The sequence below is a fragment of the Oculina patagonica genome, chromosome 3 (genome assembly GCF_052425735.1).
Source record: "Oculina patagonica isolate OP01 chromosome 3, crgOcupat, whole genome shotgun sequence".
Classification (NCBI taxonomy): Eukaryota; Metazoa; Cnidaria; class Anthozoa; order Scleractinia; family Oculinidae; genus Oculina; species Oculina patagonica.
The window spans coordinates 16,546,026-16,564,812 of NC_135760.1; the positions used below are offsets into that span (position 1 = coordinate 16,546,026).

Here is an 18,787-nt window from a genome sequence, read left to right on the forward strand (position 1 = left end):
AAGTCCCTCCGCGCCGGGTCTACTGGGTCACCACAGGGAGACAACACGAAGTACGATTGAGTGAACGCCTGAATCCAGCAGCAGGCACCCTGGAGACGGCCAGAAAAGGACTCGTCCCACTCAAAGACAAAGTGGCAAAACCACAAGAAAGGCACGCGACAACCACAGACGGCAGAGCCTGTACATTATTATTATTATTTTGACATTATTATGTCGTCACACATGCATCCCTATGCATCCACATCTCCCTACGCATTGCCGAGACTGTTCTGCGGTCCCAGCCCCAGCTCCCATATGGTTCTATATGGGGTTTGGGATACCAACCTTCGGGTTCGCCTTTGGAGTAAACGGCGGGTTCTATCAGCTTCCCTTGCCCCCACTATTCTGCTTCGACATGTTCCTTTTGTAACCCTGCAACGAGCTACTGGTCGTCCCGCGTGTTGTTTTTTTTTTATTATTATTTGCTGCATGTCTTTAAATTCCTTATCTGGAACCAGAGAAACGATTTTCGTTTCCTATCTGTCAGACCTCGGGGGCGGTGTCATTATTAGCTGGTCTCAAATCCCGTTTGCGTTTTTACCTACCCGTTTCTTCAAATGCTTTGTTTCTCCTCGCCGTAAGCGCTATATTATTCGTCAGTGGGGTGGAAACGGTGTGGTTTGCTCCCTTTGGGGTTCCGACGTCAGTGTTTTCCATATATAAGATGATTCGGCCTTTATGTATTGGCCTTTATGTATTCATGTACTTTGTCTCTCTGGTTTATTCGTTGTGGTTTCCTTCAAAACGTTCACTTGTCTTTTTTAAAGATTTAATGGCCTTTTTGGTTTTCAATAGATTTAACTGAGCCTCTTGCATGGCTCTTTTTTGGACGTTTTTGTTTGGCCTTCTATGTGTTATGGTTTTTATTGGTTGTTTAGCAGTAGGGTCTTCCTCACCCCGGCGGTCCTAGTCACCTGGATGGCACTCCCCTCCATTGTATCTAGCGAAGACATATGGGTGGTGGGCATTGCACCTAGCTTATCATTCCGCCAAAAAAAATGATCTTATGTGAGACCTTACGCCTGGCTATGGCATGCTGATGAGTCCTAACAAGGACGAAACAGCTGTCCATGGCTGCCACCCCACGAGTAATACGCTGTGCATATGCGTACAGGTCCTGGCCAGACCGTGGAGGATTTTTCTCGCGCGCGACGTATTACTCTTCGGCGGTCGAAGGCCTTCGCCTCTGGCACCCAGAGTAACGTTTGGCAGCTTTTTCCCTTTAACTTTTTTTCTCGAAGCACACAGTTCTCCCCTAGCTATTTGCTCTGGCCGGAACTAGCCCGCGTTGTAGCGGGGCTGTCAGCGAAGCAGGCTTTATTTTTCTGTTCTGACACATAATGCCAGCGGTCAAACATCCGTGCATCCGTATTCGAGCAAATGGAAGTTATTGTTAAGTTTGAAATTAAATATCACTTTTTATTGGGTTCCTTTAAGCTCCTTTAGTTTTACATTGTAAATTAAGGCGTATACTGAAATGCCTTTTTTACAAGGGTTTCTCCACAAATATGATACCTCAGGATAATAGACATGTAGTATAAAGCACATTTAACGAGAGCTATCGAGAATGAGCATACAATGACTTCTCGATCAGCTCAGATTTTTAGTTTTTAGGATTAAAATTATAGTCTTTGAAAAATAGTAGCTGTCGTGATCTTCCCACTTACATGTAAATCTGAAAAAAGCTCGGTCCCATTCTCTGTTTAATGTTGGAATAAAGATTTGACGTGGAATGTTTGAAAAACAATGAACACTTAGTAACAGAAGCTGTTCAACTTCGATCTCGGAGGGGGGGGGGGGAGGAGTGGAGGGGATGAAGTAAAAGTAGGCCCTTTCGTGCTAAAATAAAGAGAGATCCCAAATTTCACCAAAAATGGGAGGGGGAAGGTGGTCCCTTAATCTGCCACTGTTTAGAAAGGAATGGGACTGAAGTCCGATCAGTTTAAATCTCCTCATAAGACATTTCTTGTCTTCCTGCATACAGAACATTGACACTCTCCAACTTTTGGTACTCGTGCGATGCATTTGGGTCCCCTTCCGAAGCTCTGGAAGTATTTTCAAAAGAAGAAACACGAGTTTCCAACTCAGTTTCCTGTTCTTTGGTGTTTGTAGACATTACTTTCTTCCGCCACATCAGCCAGAAAATGACGACAGAAACGATGCAAAGAGCAAAACACAAAACTATCACCGCTGGCAGGAGACGCATTCGTTTATATTCCCCTGAAATGAAGCAAATAACAAAAAGAAATTTTTAAAGGCGGCTAAAAGTACTGCAAGGAATGTTTGTCCATCGCAGGGTGCTCCCCAACAATCTTTAATTCTGCTGTAATGTGCACGTGACCCCGACAGTTGGCCGATAGTTACTTACACTCCTTACTGGTCGAAAGAGGACCTGTGAGAGAAAGATGTCTTGCCTAAGGTCACAACGCAGTGACCCCAGCCAGGGCTCAAACCAGAACCTGACCCCTTTCGGTTTCCAAGTTTTACCCATAGGCGCCTCGCGAAAAATGAAATAGTCACATAATTAACAGACTACCAAAGATTTACTTAAATGATTATGAACTTTAAGTAGAGTAAATAAGCCGCCGTAGCGAATTTTGAAAGGTCGACGTTGGAGTGTTAGCCCTTCGTCGGTGCAAACTGATTCAACGCAACACAACAGTTTCCTAAGAGTGCTAGCTTTGTACCGACGATTTATACTCCTTTACTCCGTAATGCTTTTGTTGAAAAAAGAAAAAACAGACGAAGGTTAAATTTTCAAGAAAATAATTTACCGTGTATTTCTTTTGTCTTTGAAAAACGTGCCATTCTTCCACTGTTTTCTGTCACATTTATCTCGAGCTCTACACCGCCAGCCTCGTTTTCGACCTTGCACACGTACAAACCATAGTCCCCTTTGGTCCTTGGATTGATCACAAGGACGTTGTTGACAATGATGGCATCACTGCTCTTCAATGACTTGCCGTCTTTTGTCCACGTGTATCGAACTGGCCCCTTACTGGACGCATGGCAGAACAGGGTACATTTGGTTTGTCGATCACATGAGATAGTATTGGAAGAAATGTTTTGATCTATTTGAGGTAAAGCTGCGAAAATAGAAAAATGTCACCAACGCCAGCTGAAATCGCATTGTAAGATGTTTACTTTCAATTTTTGCAGTAAGGAGTGGTAGTTATTGGTATATGATTTACTCTCTTGTTAGATTTTTGTCTGGGTTCGTCTCACACAAGGAAACATGCATGGAACGATAAGGGCATAAAGCTCTATAGACTAAAACTCTATGTCTTATATGTATATTGTAAACTAAGTTAGTTAAAAACGCTTATTATTCCCTTAGCTTCTTTTATTTTTAGACTACTTATAATCTAGACTGACCTTTTTGGGACTTAATCGAACTGGGGTTCGTTTGTATCATGCACAGCCTAAATAAAGAAGCACCTTGCTGTCCTTGAGGGCTTAATCCAATGGATGGCATGCTGGGTTCGCTTTTAGCTCCATTGAAAATAGCATAGACTCTAAAATGGTAAATGGCAGAGCCATTAAGACCAGTCATTGTTGCGTAAGATTTCTCCACAATGCAGCGACCAGGGGAAGTGCTATTTGTGCACACGGCGTCCCTCCATTCTGGGATTTGGTGAAGTTTTACTTCCAGCTTGTAAATTGTAGATTGTAACAAAACAGTTTTCCATCCTACAGTGATAGTACTGGTGGTGTGAGCCTTGAAGAAGGGTCGATCGGGAATTGCTGCAAGACAAGTAAGACTGATTTGAAAAGCTGGTCTCGCGCGGTTATACGAGTTTGTTCATGATTGTACCTACCAAGACTTCTTGTCTTCATAGCTACTGATGTAGGACTGACAGTCCCGCTTGCCGGTTGAATCCTAAAGAAGTACGTGCTTGATGGTTGTAGCCCATTGACAGTGGCCATGGTACTTGTTACCTCACACGATCCAACAACCATGCTCCCATAACACAGCACTTCCCTCCACCCTTGACTGTCATTGGCATGGATCTGTACCCGGTAACTCCTCGATTTACTCGGATTCCATCTCAAACTGATGCTCTGTAAGCCACTTGAGATCATCCTTGGCTTTGCAACAGTTGCCACTACAGGACAAAAACAGTTAGTGATGTTTATTTTGGTGGGGGAAAGGAGGGGGTTCTTCTATTGTTATAGACAAATTCTGCTAATGTGAAGGAAGTTTTTGAAAACTGATTAAAACAATCGTGAATGTAGTAAATAATAAAGATGGTAAATTTTAGTGTTAATAAATAATAAAGATAGTGGTGGGAAAAAAAAACCCCCCAAGGTGGGATTAATCGTGAATGTGTTTGCATTCTTCAAGAATCCGAAGCCTTATAAGACAAGAGAAGAAAGACAAGACAACTGCGAAGACGAGGATGAAGACGAAGACAAAGACAAAGACAAGAAAACAAGGACGAAGACGAAGACAAGATTATGTACCACTCTTCTTCAAAAACTCTACACGAAAATGGATCTCGCCTAGGCACATGGCCGAAAAATTAAAACCTCGCTTCGCGATTAAGCGAGTAATAATCTTCTTACACTTCTTCTTCGATTCAGCGAGTAATAATCTTCTCACACTTCAATACCTTGATGGCTGCAAACTACACTTGCATCTTCATTATGACTACAAAAATTTTGACCCCATCCGCTGTGCCTGCATTCCGATAACGAGAACTCTTTCCCCACACACTGTACATAGCTGAGCCAGACCGCCCCTCCTCCACTAATTGCTCGTAGCAGTTTCTCAAACGCGCTTTGGGTATTTTGGAGAGGGTCAGTTGCTGTCTCGGCTTTCTCGTGTCCTAAGTGACGGCAAGCCACGTTTGCGTCTCGCAGATCCCAATGATAATTGCACACTGTTCCCCAAATCCCGTTGTGCAGAACTTCAACCCGCCCTCTGTATGAAGAATCTCCATTAACCAGCCGCACTAACGAAAATTAAGTAATACAAAAATGAAAAACAAGAAAAAAAAAAAACAAAGCCAAAACTTACTTAATTAAAAGAAATATCGAAAAAGACGAATTATACGTGACTTAACTAAACTTGTGTTTACTTACATATCGAAGTTCTTACTTAACTGCCTTTCAGTTCAGGCCTCTTTGGGTGACGGTCAAGGAGAAAAATGGAATACGTATATACCTAGCCTCTACTCTAAAAAATTATTGATGTCACCTAGCTTCGTGAGATGGTCATGGTTCTGCCATACAAGCATTTCTAGCGATGTGAGTGACTAGCTTCAACATAATTGGTTTTTAAATTACCCGCCCTGAAATTCTTTGTTTACTTTGCGGGTTCAAAGCACCTGGCGTATATAAGTTTTTGTGTCTTCTTCTTCGGGGTAAAAGAAATATCCCCCCTTTTGAAGGGGGGGATATTTAGGCATAAAAAAAAGGGGGGGTTTTGTACATTTTGCATGCAGTTCGGTGCATTTCTCTCAAGATGACTTAAGAGTTTATTCCAACCTTCTGGTCCAGTGCATACAACAGTCGCTTGCTTGTTGCTTGGGCAATGCTGTCTCCTCCATCCGTCATGTGCACATAATAACAGTGATCTTTCGTTCCCAAGACAGCGCACGTTATTCAGCCAAGTTGTGTTGTTGTCAAGATCAACAACGACTTGGCCGTGGGATGGATATGAGCCTGTGTAGCCCAGCATCTTGCAAACCACATCAGCATTTTGTTTGCTCCACTTGTTATCACAGGCCGGTCTCCAGGCATCGTTGAAGTAAACTTGTACCAGACCCTCTCTTGTTGAAGGTCCGTTTACCAAACGAACTGTGTAAGAGACCGGAATAAGTTGAAGTCGAAAATGAAGCTGGTCAATAATGCTTTACTGCTAGCTTTTTAAAAAGGGTTACATGGGCAATTTTTTATGTGACAATTGTTATGTGACAAATATATTGATCGTGTAGATGCACAACAATTATTTGTCAGCAGTTCAAAGTTTAATGTGCAAGTAATTACTTTAGACAGCAGAGATGCGTAGAAACAAGGCATGCACAATGCCCAAGTCGTCTACATGAGCAATTTTTTTTATGTGACATCTCTTATTTAGCTAACGGTAACACGCCAGCGTCTCAACAAATATATTTGCATGTCACATAAAAATGGGCCAATTTTCGTCGTCTACACGTGCAAATAAAAAAAATTCACATAAAATTTGTCACATAAATTGCTCGTGTAAACTGACCTTTAGAGATAATTTAAGAAGACGTTTTCTACTGGCCACCATATCGTCAAGAGCGTCTACGCCATTCTTCATGCAATACTAATGTTGTACAAATATTGAAAATTGCACGTTGTGAAAACTCAGGGAAACAGCGTGGACTGAGTTGTTAAGTGTATTATCGCGTAGCTCCAACAGACCTAGACATATCGACCCAATGGACGAAAACTGCGTTGAAGCGATGATTCGGTTTTGTACAACGGTACTTGCAAAACAAAATGATGAAACCCATTCAGTACAGAAGAAGTGAGGCGATGATGCAGGAAACAGATTGCAGTTCGATTGACAAACTCAAGATTCACTTTTTTTATATTTGGACTCGGTTAAATGCTCCCGCAATCCTGCAAACGTGGAAACGCCTTTTAGTCAGAGTCATCAATTTGTTATTGTACCTCCTTCATTGATTGTAATTTATCAAAATTGAGAAACTCCCGACCAGTAGCATTGCTTATTAAAAGCCAATCTGGTTTTAAAACTCCGAATCTATTAATCCACTTTCAAAAAAGCCTTTATTTTTTGCCTTATTTACTCACTCAAGACAACTTAAAGATTAGTACGTTACCTGTCTGGTGGCAAACTGCACTTGCATCTTGGATGTGATGTAAAAGGCAGGAATCGATTCCCCATCCGTTAAAGAAGCAATCTGCGATCGAGCTTTCATCTCCTGTGCATTGGACGTGATTCATCCATATTACTCCTTTTCCTGTTCCAAACGCCGACCATGGACGTGCTGCCACCGCTCCGCCGAACCCCAGCTGGCGACAAATCACTCTGGCGCTTTGAAGGTTCCACCACTGGTCGCATACTGTTCCCCAGAGGCCACTGTAGAACACTTCAACCCGACCATGGAAGGAAGAATCTCCAGCAAATCTGACTGTTAAATAGATTGATTGAGAAAAAACTTAGTTTTTAAATGAAAATTAAAAAAAAAATGAATTGAGATTCAGAGGTCAAGCGAGAACTAGGCCACATCTAGCCGTGCTGTGAATGCATTACGAGTTTCGTAAAAGGAACATTTCGTTGTAAAGTTTGTTAAACATTTTCCACACTTAAGAAGCAACAAACATAAGATCAATTCAAATTTTTTAAAATGTTAATATTAACTACTCCCCACCGTTCCCAAGATGGCAAGCCAAAAGACAAAAACAATAAGTACTTTACCAGGTTTACTTTGCTTTTTTGAGCGGAGATGCGTCATCAAACAGAAGTTAACGAAAGACAGTCGTCCATGCGCTTATTGATAAATGATTTGAAACAAGGCATATCTTAATAACGCACGACGCACGGCGGACGCACGCGGCGCGCACACCCGGGGCCGGGGGGGCCCGGGGGACGGGGCGCACAGCACGCGCCGGCGGGGGGAGAGCGCGGGGCGGGGGGGGGGGGGGGGAAGCGGCCGGCCCCGCAGGCGCCGCCAGGCAGGAACACCGGCCCCGCACGCAGGACGGGCGAACGACCGGCGGAGCACCCAGCCCCCGACCCCACGCGGAACGCGGCGGGGCCGGCGAAGAGGCGACGACGAGAAGGCCAGCCGGCCCGGGGCCCCCACGGCCGCCACCGGCAGAGGCGTCACCGCCTAAAAAATGCTCCAAAAAGACAGACCTCCCAGTAAGCTTTAAGAGAATATTTACGGTACTCTCGATAAAAAAGTATTTCTTCTTCAATGCATGTGACTTAGAGGGAGCAAAGTGGTGACAGTCGGATGGCACTGTGTTATAGAGAAGGGTGGACACGGACGGTGCTTTCCATTCTTCTGAAAGTGCGACCGGTCGGACCAACACGAAATGTTGTAAAATGGAACGACGTTTTCCGATTAATGCGAGCAAAACGATTGGAAAGGTCCTTTCCATGTTGCATTCCTTTCCCCAGTTCCCCGCATCTGCGAGAAGCTACTGAACGAAAGAAAGACAACTGAACGGTTTGCTTTGACCGGTTACAGTGGACCACCTCCAGAGGTGGTCCCGAATATTCCGGTCAGACCGAACCGAAGTGGACCTTTCCATTTGACGTCCGACCGAAATTTTCGAAATATTGGACTAAATTGGCACCCGGAGTAATACGTGCGTCTCCTGGAGAAGTTGGACCAACATATATTTTCGGTGAAACTGCTAACGTTTGAATACCTTGTGGTGCAATGCATCTCACACCAGTGTTTTCGTTGTTCAGACAGCTATGAGATCCCCAGCCATCATGAGGGCAAGAAAAGAGGGAGTTCTCATTTCCAGCGCATCGGGGATTGTTCAACCACGTCTCTTCTTTGCTGATGTCTATAGCTGTGCTCGTATAAAACGTAGAAGAGCCCGTGTAGCCAAGTTCTCTACAAACCACATCAGCGCCTTGTTTGTTCCACTGGTCATCGCACACCCAGCCCCACGTCTTGTTGTAGTAAACTTGCACCAGTCCCTCTCTTCCTGATGGTCCTCCAACCAAACGAACTACAAAATATCAAATTAAAAAAAAAGAATAAGCTAATTTGTGGTCTGTAGAATTTTTACTCTGCATCATACTTTCATTATCCTCCTTCGTTATCAATCGATCCGTTATGTAATAAACATGACTAAACTAGATTATGTGTACATGTAAACCACAACCGATACCTTCGTTAATATCAATTAAGAAGTACCTGTTAGTAAGAAAAATATATGCGCAGCATTTATTTTGTTAAAGCTAAACGCCTCACAACACTGACACATTTTTGGCATAGTTTGGCCACACATTTTGCCCGTACCTATTTGATTGCAAACAACACTTGCGTCTTTGCTGTGATCAAAACAATCACTTATCCCCCATCCGTCATGTTCACAATCTGTTATGACACTTTCATTTCCTACACATTGCACATTACTCATCCATATTCTTCCTGTTCCTTCTCCAAACATAGCTTTCTCAGGTGCTGCCTGGGCTCCATCGTAACCAAGTTGACGGCAAACAATGTTTGCGTCCTCTAGATCCCATCCAGTATCACACAGCGTTCCCCAGTTTCCATTGTGCATCACTTCTACACGGCCCTGGGAGGCTATGGTTCCATCACTGACGAGTCGAACTCGTGTAAGAAAAATAAGAGTAGAATTGATCAGATAAACAACTTTAAAGGCTGTCAATAAACTGTTAAATTATGTTCGCATTCCTACTTTAGCTTTCTATACCAAATTTGTTTTACATTGGTAAGCTATATTATTCAGGTTAGTTTATTGCTGTTTGCTTTCAACATATTTCTGAAGTTTGTGGAGTGGTTATGAACCAGACGAGTGAGGTTTCAAATAAAAACATTTGATACATATGTCATGATATTTCGATTTGCTCTTAGTATGATCCATGCCATTTTTATGTACGATTTCGCTTTTAAATATTTACGATTCAGCAAGCTTTCTGGAAGCTTTTTTCAAGCTTTCTTTAAGCTGCTTAAAACATTAAGTGTACGCTAACTCCTTGTTTTCTTCAACGAATTTAGTTATCTTGATGTTAACTTTTCCTCGTCGTTATGAGAAACATGATAAGCAAAAAAGTCACATGCAGTTGAGACGCTGAAAATACAACGGTTGCGATCGGGGGAAAATTGTTTTTACTAGGTGTACGTATACATATAAACGATGAAGGCAAATAGATTACAGCGAAACGTCCGCTATCAGGCGTCTCATATAAAAGGACAGGTGGCATATTAAGCTGGGATAGTTTTTCGTAGTCTCCGCCCGGCCAGTTCAACTGTGACGATGATTTTAAGTATAAAGTAAGCCTTTCTTGAGCTAGTACCTTTTCCAATCAGAACATCCTGTATGTTATGTAGATTTTGAAGGTTTACAAAGTAGCAGTGACCATTTCCTCTCACGAAATATCTCTGTACCTTTCATAAACAGGCACGTATACCGTCTCTAAAGCAGACATGTCCGCTTAATAGAGTTTCTACTGGAACTGATTTTGTTCAGTGTTATTCATTTAGCTGTTTATTTCTTTACTGTCGATTTAACTAATTGCAAACTTCCTACCTTTGTCCTCTGCTCTTATTGTCGACAATAGAACACCTTGAAAACGAAATAAGTTGAAAAGGCCAAAGAAAAGTCATATTAGAAAAAAACCTTTCTCTTTACAAAAAAGTAGTAAAACAAAACGAACGTGAAACGGCAACTCGACAGTTTTTACCTTGTACTAGAAATAAAATTACAAAGATGCACATGTCTAAATATGTAAGCCACAAGAAATATATATTGTCGTGTTCGACGCTAGACTAAGGATTGAATGCCGCTTCTCTTTACAGTTTTAGAATTAAATTGTAACACCGAGGACAAAGAAATAAGTTGAGCTTTAACGCAGCTCTTAAAGATTTCCATTCTTGGTTAAAGCAGTCTGATAGTGAAACATTTGCCGGAAAACTTTTGTTTTCAATACGCTGTAACGGCTCAAGGCCTAAACAATTTTCTTGCCAATTTTCCATTTAAAAAAAATCACAAAACGTTCATCGATCGTAAAACTGGCACAATTTTATTTGTAACAGCCACTCAAATACTTGTAATGATAATTTCCTCGTGGTTGCGTACTTTCGGTTGTTATTTCGTTTCCTCAACAAACTGAAGGTATGATAATAACAGTTTCCTTAAAGGTGACATGTGACATTTCAGATACAGTGATCGTTTTAATATATAATTATCTCCGGCTGATCTCAACAAAACAACACAATCTCCATGTACCATTAACCTTCTCCATGATTCCTTTAACTACGAGTTATAGACATTCCCTTTTCACAAAAATTAAATTTAAATTAGTAAAAAATCTCAAACCACGCCTTGTTTGAGCACTGGGCTTACTTACGCATGTTGTGTAATAACATGCGTGCTGAACAAAAGTGCATGTACCAATCAAATGGGTGTAGTAATACTAAACAGTTATTGGATAAGGTTTTTGTGATATCCGAAATAATCAAGGTCGAGGTAAGTGTTATCAGCCATAGCCGAAGGCTGAGGCTGATAACACTTATCGAGATCTTGATTATTCCGGATATCACAAAAACCGAATTTAATAATTGTTTTATTATACATTGTTTTTCGGGAAAAAATAAGGACAAAAAGACTACAACCGTTCTACTAATTCCTACTTTTCGTCTTGCTTTTGAATGCTTTTCTCTCCAGGTATTCGTGGAATAGTTCCTCCACAATCTTTGTCGGTCATTTTGTGTTTTCCGAGAAATTACTGTCCAGCAATTTTTTCAATTTAGGTAAATGTTTTGCTCGGTTGAAGAAGCGAATCGACGAACTGTGAATTTCCTTCGCTGTCAGATGTGTCCCACATTCCTCTCGGAAATCATGCACTGCGGGCCCAACCTACAGATTAGTGAATAATCTGCTAGCAGATTATTCACTTATCTGTAGGTTGCGCTGATTCTCAGAATTAACTGTAGGCTCTTGGCAAATGCCGGCCCTATGCCCACTTAGGGTTTGGAAAATCTTGGCCAATGAAAAGACAGATAGTGACTACAATGTATAATAAAGCTTAATATCTGCACTTGATTTCTGTAAAACTGACTTTTTGTATCTATTGTAGGAAAACAAAATGTTTTACTACAGCCTTGTCTGTTTGGGAGTAACTGCCCAAAGCCGTCGAGGTTTCTAGAATTTTGGTTTGGTCGGTTGATCACAGAGACGGCGGAGCCGGGGGCGAGGGAGAGGCGGAGGGGGGGAGGGAGAGGGGAGCGGGGGGAGGAGGTGGTGGGAGGAGGGGGAAGCTGCGGAGCCTAGTGGTCCACGCAGGCCGGAGCTATCCCGGTTCTGAAGCAGTAGCGACAGCAGTATCACCCCCGTGGAGGAGGGATGGCAATCCATCGCAGGGTTACCTCCCAGCATTAGTTCGCCAGTACCCATTTATACACCTGGGTGGAGAGAGACACAATGAGAGTGTCCAATAAAAAGTGTCCAATAATACAACACACTAACCGCGGCCAGGCTAGAACCTGGGCCGATCGATCCGGAGTCCAGCACGCTATTTAGGCCACTACGCCTCCCTCTCTCCCTGGGGGGCTTTAGCCACTCCATCATTTCCGAAAAAAACGATTTACTACGAAAATGGTCTCTTAAGCACCCCCCCAACCCTCCACTTCCAGTCAAAAGTTACCCCCCCCTCCAATTGGAACAATGTTCCGCCGTCCCGGCCTGGATCAACCGGCGTTCAACTCGGTAAAATGGTGAATGTTGTTGAAGTTTTCCAGCAGAACACTCTTCCACTGAAGTGTGTCCCGCTTTCTCCCAAAAGACTTCTGCAACAAAAATTACATAAAAATTGACTTTTATTCTACCCTCGTCACAGAGTGCTGCGTTCAAATCGTGTTGAAAGTTTTACGGCCTTTTTGATTTCTTTGTTTGGACGAAACCTCTGCTTGGTAAGGGGTTGTCCTGAACTGAAATAGCAATTCAAATTTGGGCAAGTAATTAGATCTGAAGCATTCAGGTCAACTTCGTCTCATCTTAGCTCGGGTTAGTATCAACCCGAGCAATCCCATAGCATCAAATTTGGGGCTGAGGAATTCCTCACTTCGATATAAAGTTTTGCGAAGCCACGGGCTTAATGTCCTCAATACACATGAATAGATAAGTTTCGCTTTGTGTAATTTCGGTTTTTCTTGTCCTCGACTCTTTGAATATCGTATATTTTCTTGAAGTTGTTAATTTAAGAACATCTAAAAGTCACGCCACGATTCTCGATCTTCGTCGAAGCTTGGCCGATAGTACCAAGTCTCTAAGTGAGACAGAGGTCCCGCGGACCATTAGTATAAAATCCACCATCCTGTTGTGTAGGAATCAATGGTGTTCTCACCAGCCTTAATTTTACCAATCGCATCCAAATCATCAATGTTTGTTTATAACATGTTTCACTTGAGAGAAAGTATTTTTTCTCGTTTCAAGGTTGAGCCGCCTGCTCTTGTTCGTTTTCTGGCGCTGGCGACACTTGTTGTACAGTCACTTTACGACCTTTCCGTTTTGAACAGGGAAATCCATATTGTCTCATGCAAAGAAAGAAATCCACAGTAAACAGGATCCACGATAGAAAGCCAAACACCTGAAAGGAAAGAAATAAGTTACTTGATTTAATGATAGCTGAGAATTGAACTGGAAAACTCGCCTATCATTTTCCGACGATTTCCGATCATTTTGGAAGATTTCGGAAAACTAACGAGTATTCCCGAAGACTGCCGAAGATTTAGACTAGAAGATTTCGAGGTGAAATCCGAAAGTTTTCTCTAAGTTCATGACTGATTTTTTCCGATTTTTGAAGAATTTATATATATTTTTCTCCACATAAAATTTGCTATGTAACAGCAAAAACTAAAAATTATGGGCAAATAACACTAAACACTAAACCCCATTTATACCCTCTGTAAACGCCCGGGAGATATACTGGAATGTAATGAATGGTTTTGTCATTTAAATCCACAGAATTAATTTCTCTGTATTAGTAAAACTTAATAAGATAGACTAAATATAGCCGTGCACAGTCCCTTTACATGATTCTTAACTTACCGTGGCAATGTTTATCTTACTGCACTTCACACATTTGTCCTGGTATGGCGTTTGATGATAGGAGTCACCCAGCTTAACTGCTTCGCTTGTGAGTAAGCTTGAAGATGTTAACAACGTAACGGCGTTTACTAGTGTGAAAATGGCCATCTGTGTATAACAAAAAAGGTGATTGAGAATATCGCGTGCAATGTAGTAAACGTTACAATTAAGGGTTAAGTTGTACTTCGTTATTTTAAGGACATGGCCAGGAAATTACCGGTAAAATTTGTAGGTGGAAAATTAAGTTTTTTGTAAAAAAAAAAGGTTTAATTATTTTCGAACATGGCACGTAACATACGGGCACCCTCAGACCTGCGGGGGCGGGGACCCTATTGCCCGAAAAGAAATGACATGCATTTAAAGCCGAATAAAGAGGCACTTAAAAATAAGGACAACAAAACATGCATTGAAATAATTGTGTACAAACCTTGCTTGCGGAAATGATAGCCCTTTAATTAATTTTGTGGTGTTGCCTGAAGATTTGTCTTCTGAAATATTTTGTTTATCCCCTCGAGTTCAGCAAAAAATTAAGTATTTTGGCGGAGCCAATTTACATCGTTTTTGACCCACTTGAAAGTTATACAAAAGCGTGTGAAACATTCAGGGGTAAATGGGTTAAAACATTTTTTTTTGAAAGTCTTGAGCTAGCGCTTGAGCCTAACATTTGAGACAAAAGCAGTAGCGTCATCGCATTTGTAACAGCTTTGATACATGTGTTTTGATTCAGGATCTTACACTGGATCCACCGAACGCAAACGCTCAAGCTATGCAAAAGCCTAACTTCTGGTGGCAACTCGCCAATTTCCTACTCACTTGAAAATGATTGCAACTGAACCAGACTGAGGTGTCAGGGAGAATTTGCGAGAAAAATCGAAGGCGATTATTAAGTTTAAGAGAGGAAACGAAAGCAGATACAAACTTAGAAATTTAGAATTTTGATCCACAAAGTTCGGTATATTTCAAATACTTTTTTGTTGATGTAGTTCGTTTTGATCGTAATGTCGAGTGACCAAAGCCCACTGACTGTTAAATCTCCATGATTCAACTCTAAATTAGTTACCAGTTATTACTTGTATCACTTACAAAGATATTCCAAGTTGTTGTGGATCTCGTAATTTTATGCTGAAGGTCGAAGACTAGTGTAATGAATAGAATCATTGTTACAAAATATGCCACGCCTGTAGTGACGAAAAAGACAGTCTCTGTTATTGTTGTCTTGGCAACCAACGTGACGTAATGCAGCAATGCTCCAAAACAGGCTGCAAGGCTCACCTACCAAAAAAGGAGTGGAATAATGAACAACATCAAACTTCTCCTAACATTGCTATTACATTACCAACGATGAGATTATCATCATTTAACAGGGCTGCATTATTTCCATTATTTTATTTGGTTCTAACAGTCACCATGCTTTGATATTGCGAGTTTAGCATTTTTGGTAGACGCGTGTCACTATAGTACCTAGTAAGTGTGGGGAGACAAGGGGGTTTGAACCGGGAGTAAAGTGGACGGGACATCGAGGCGGGAGAAGGAGAAGGCGGCGAAAAGCTTGATTACCAAGGTGGTAGAACCAGGAAAAATTTGTGAACGATAATTCGCAACATTGCATATTGTTTTGCAATATTAAAAAGCACGGAGAGACAGGAAGCGCCAAGGAAGGAGTGGGAACTGAGGGTAAAAGGTAGGGAAAATGGAAAGTACCGACCCCCTGCTACCCCCTCCCCCGCCTCCTAGTAAAATGACCTAGCTCACCAGGAATTCTCAGAAGCTTAGTGAGGGGGTCCTCAATGTTAGAGCATACGAGTCCAAGGATGTTTTTTTCTGACTACCACACACAAGTGACATAACACTACCTGATAAGGCATATTTAACAACTATTCACCTCAGTGTCGGTGGCCACCGACACTGAGGTGAATAGTTGTTTTAGTATATACTCAAACAGTGAGATAATATAGCCCGAAAGGATGACTTTTGACTAGTTTATTCCGTTAACGGTACAGTTTTCGCGCACGAGTAGCTCGGAGGTGAACTTACCATCTCAGCTATTTTTATGATTCCGGAATACGATTTGAAAAATTCTTTGTTAATGTTCTGACGAAATATCCAGCTGCGCTTCTGTAATAACAAAGTTGGCGAATTTCCTTCCATACCTGCTGAAGAATTAAGAAAAAATATTTCAAAAAAGTCACAGCGACACGCAAAGAGTAAAGAGAGTGTTCAGTTGTCACAGATGTGGGTATGAGCTTATTAACTTAGTGGAAAGGCCGAACAGAAAATAATTTTTCTCGAGGCGTACGGACCGAGCAGAGCGCGGTCCCTGTAAAATAACAGAGGGCCAAATATTTTCCCGTCCAGCCCGACTAACTGAGCTAAAGGAGATATGTCACGGAGAACGCATTTTGAAAAAATTGGCAAAGTTTTTCAAATTTGTCGTTCGAAATTTGCCTTAATCTTGATCAGTAGAAAACATTCTTGGTTATTTACCTTTTTATTGACTCTTTGTTATTTTTCTATGTTAGAAAGCTGTTATTGTGAGTTTTGCTTCAATTTGAAAGGAATAAACAAATGACTTAATGTACCGCAACATTGCTCCTTTAACAAGCATTTTATCATACAACAATTATTGAGCATGATTTTGATGAAAAGTTGCGAAGATTTCTTGGGGAATATTCTGAATTTTGCGTAATAACTGAGTTGTTGATGTGTCAGTGGGTAGGACGGCTTTTTTCCGGACCGGCTCACGTCCAGCACTGTACTCGTCAGTGCTCCGATTATCTCATGTGATAAGATACATATTGATTGACTTATAAGGCCACGCGAAAACTGTTTAATTGGTAATGCGTTTTAGAAACCGCTTCCACGTTGTTTTGATAAATAGAACACAATTTAGTTGCTGCAAAAAATGCTTACCTTCCGTTGTTATGCGTTAAATAAGCCATGCCCAAAGAGGAATATCTCTCATCTTCAGACTGCAGGGGTTACAGTATTCTAGGATATGAGTTGTATTGAGTTTTAACGTGATGTTTACCAACGGAAGGATTAAATAACAACACGACTACAAGATTTATAATTTACATTTTTAACGGATACTTAATTTGCCGATTTCTTAGCGAATATTTAATTTACCACTTTCATCTATCTGTAGAGATTTTGGTGATATATAATATAATTCTAAACGATTTTTAAACTAAGCGAGTGCGTTTTATTATCGAGTTCTTACATAATCACAGCTAAGTTACCTCAAATATAAGTGGTCGCTAAAAATTGTGATCTTAAGGTGTACTTATGTAAGGATTTGTACCTAAACCATCTTTTGTAAGTTTTCCTGTTATTGGAAAGTTCAGAGACAACTGCGGGTAACATCACTCAGCAAAAAGTTAAACATTACCCAAGCATTGCATAATCGGGGAAATTAATCTCCAGTTGCCAAGCAACATGTTATCTTAATTATGGCTTTAAGCTTACTGGGCCTGTTTTCAGATTAAGAATCAGATAACAGTTTCTACTGTAATATAGCGTAGTACTCTTTGAGCAATGCGAACTGAAAATTTCATTTAGCGGAAACAAATTTTACGATCTAACTCTCTTGTTAATCAATTTAGTTCTTGAGAGGCATGCACTTACTGATAAATACTCTGCACTCGCATTAAAATTTACGCAGCAGTTTTCTCAGGAAAATATTAATTTACAGGTCTGTTCCTCACGATTTATCGACAGAATTTAGAATTTTGAGCATCATTACAGACGTTCGGTTTCTGATTCAGACCAAACAGATGCAAAGAAATTTCTAGAATTAGATGAAAAGGCAAGCTGTCAGCTGCGTTCTCGATATAAGTACTTTTCCAATTGTAAATAATCATTTGAAGCTCGTAATACTCGAAAATATATTTCGCTTTTGTTATTAGTATCGCAACGCGTAGTTTCATGATATAGGTAAATTGTAGACTGTTTAAAAACTGACACAGCGGCCGATAAATTCGAAAGGTGGAAAGATTCTCGCAACTACACCGTCGTAAAAGCTTCTTCAAGTATAATTTTATTCAATTTTCTTGATGGTTCGCGGTTGTTTGAATCGGGGAAGATCGAATTGATGCTGTAGGATTTAGACCCTATTTTCGATTTATACTAACATTACAACCAAAATAATTTTTAATTTTGAGCTCTCATAATAATCGACCTCAAGTTCGTGTTTGTGTTTTAATGGCATGGTAACTATGAAACTGTAAGCTAGCAATTTTATGTTTTACTGAAGACCTCTGGATATACCAAACCTACAAGTTTTAGCTTTTATAAAATGATAAATCATTAGCATATTACGCCAGCAAAGAAGTCTAATAATCAAAACCGTTCCAAATAAATTAGTTAAAACGGCAATGCTTCGCTTGGCCGGCGTTTCAAGCCGAAGATATACTCAAAACTAAACAGAGTGATAAATATATGCAATTGTAATATTTTCGAGATCCATCAAATAATAGCAAAATATTCCTTTGCCTTACCAGAAATTTGATTCAGCCGGCTGGAAAAGGGGAAATTTTCCGGTCATTTCAGCTTCTTGTCTTTGTGTCCTGTACGACTCCCCCGTATTTTTCAAGGACAATTTTCACCTGCCGTTTTCATTGTTGGTAAACTGACGGGGTAAGCAAATAGTCGTGGAATAGAGCCAGTAGGTGATGTCAAAGCTGAGAGACAGAAAGCAAAATTTACGTCGTCTGAATTCCACCGAGGAGGGCGACAAAGAGGCAACATGCTGGCATTATAAATTTATTAATTTTAGTTTATTGTTACGCAGCGCAAGAAAGAACTTAGAATCTTCTAGAAGCAAAAAGATAATTATTGCTACTGAAACTGTGTATAAACCTTTTTAGAAGTTACCTGTATGGAATATTTTCTGAAACTAACTTTCTTTTCAATACCTATTTATTTTTTTTGTCGAAGTCGATGGAAATTTTAATCT

At 40.9% G+C, this 18,787-nt stretch overlaps 2 protein-coding genes across 3 annotated transcripts; both read right to left on the reverse strand.

The window, feature by feature from the left end:
• Nucleotides 1-1,466: 1,466 nt before the first annotated feature.
• LOC144646949 (scavenger receptor cysteine-rich domain-containing protein DMBT1-like) lies at nt 1,467-10,512 on the reverse strand. Its single transcript, XM_078506669.1, has 11 exons — nt 10,430-10,512; nt 10,276-10,311; nt 9,021-9,335; nt 8,416-8,727; nt 6,855-7,166; nt 5,530-5,841; nt 4,653-4,994; nt 3,858-4,145; nt 3,478-3,783; nt 2,814-3,125; nt 1,467-2,259 (listed from the first exon to the last, which is right to left on the reverse strand). Exons 1-11 carry the CDS (start codon nt 10,461-10,463, stop codon nt 1,982-1,984), a joined length of 2,847 nt encoding a protein of 948 aa, XP_078362795.1. The 5' UTR covers nt 10,464-10,512; the 3' UTR covers nt 1,467-1,981.
• Nucleotides 10,513-12,573: 2,061 nt separating this feature from the next.
• On the reverse strand, nt 12,574-18,542 carry LOC144645679 (uncharacterized). 2 transcript variants are annotated; one of them, XM_078505233.1, is made up of 6 exons: nt 18,330-18,542; nt 16,744-16,821; nt 15,868-15,983; nt 14,917-15,105; nt 13,795-13,941; nt 12,574-13,333 (listed from the first exon to the last, which is right to left on the reverse strand). In XM_078505233.1, exons 3-6 carry the CDS (start codon nt 15,979-15,981, stop codon nt 13,175-13,177), a joined length of 609 nt encoding a protein of 202 aa, XP_078361359.1. In that variant the 5' UTR covers nt 15,982-15,983; nt 16,744-16,821; nt 18,330-18,542; the 3' UTR covers nt 12,574-13,174. The 2 variants fall into 2 exon arrangements, with proteins under 2 accessions (XP_078361359.1, XP_078361358.1); XM_078505232.1 differs by having other exon boundaries at nt 15,868-15,986.
• Between the last annotated feature and the right edge of the window lie 245 nt (nt 18,543-18,787).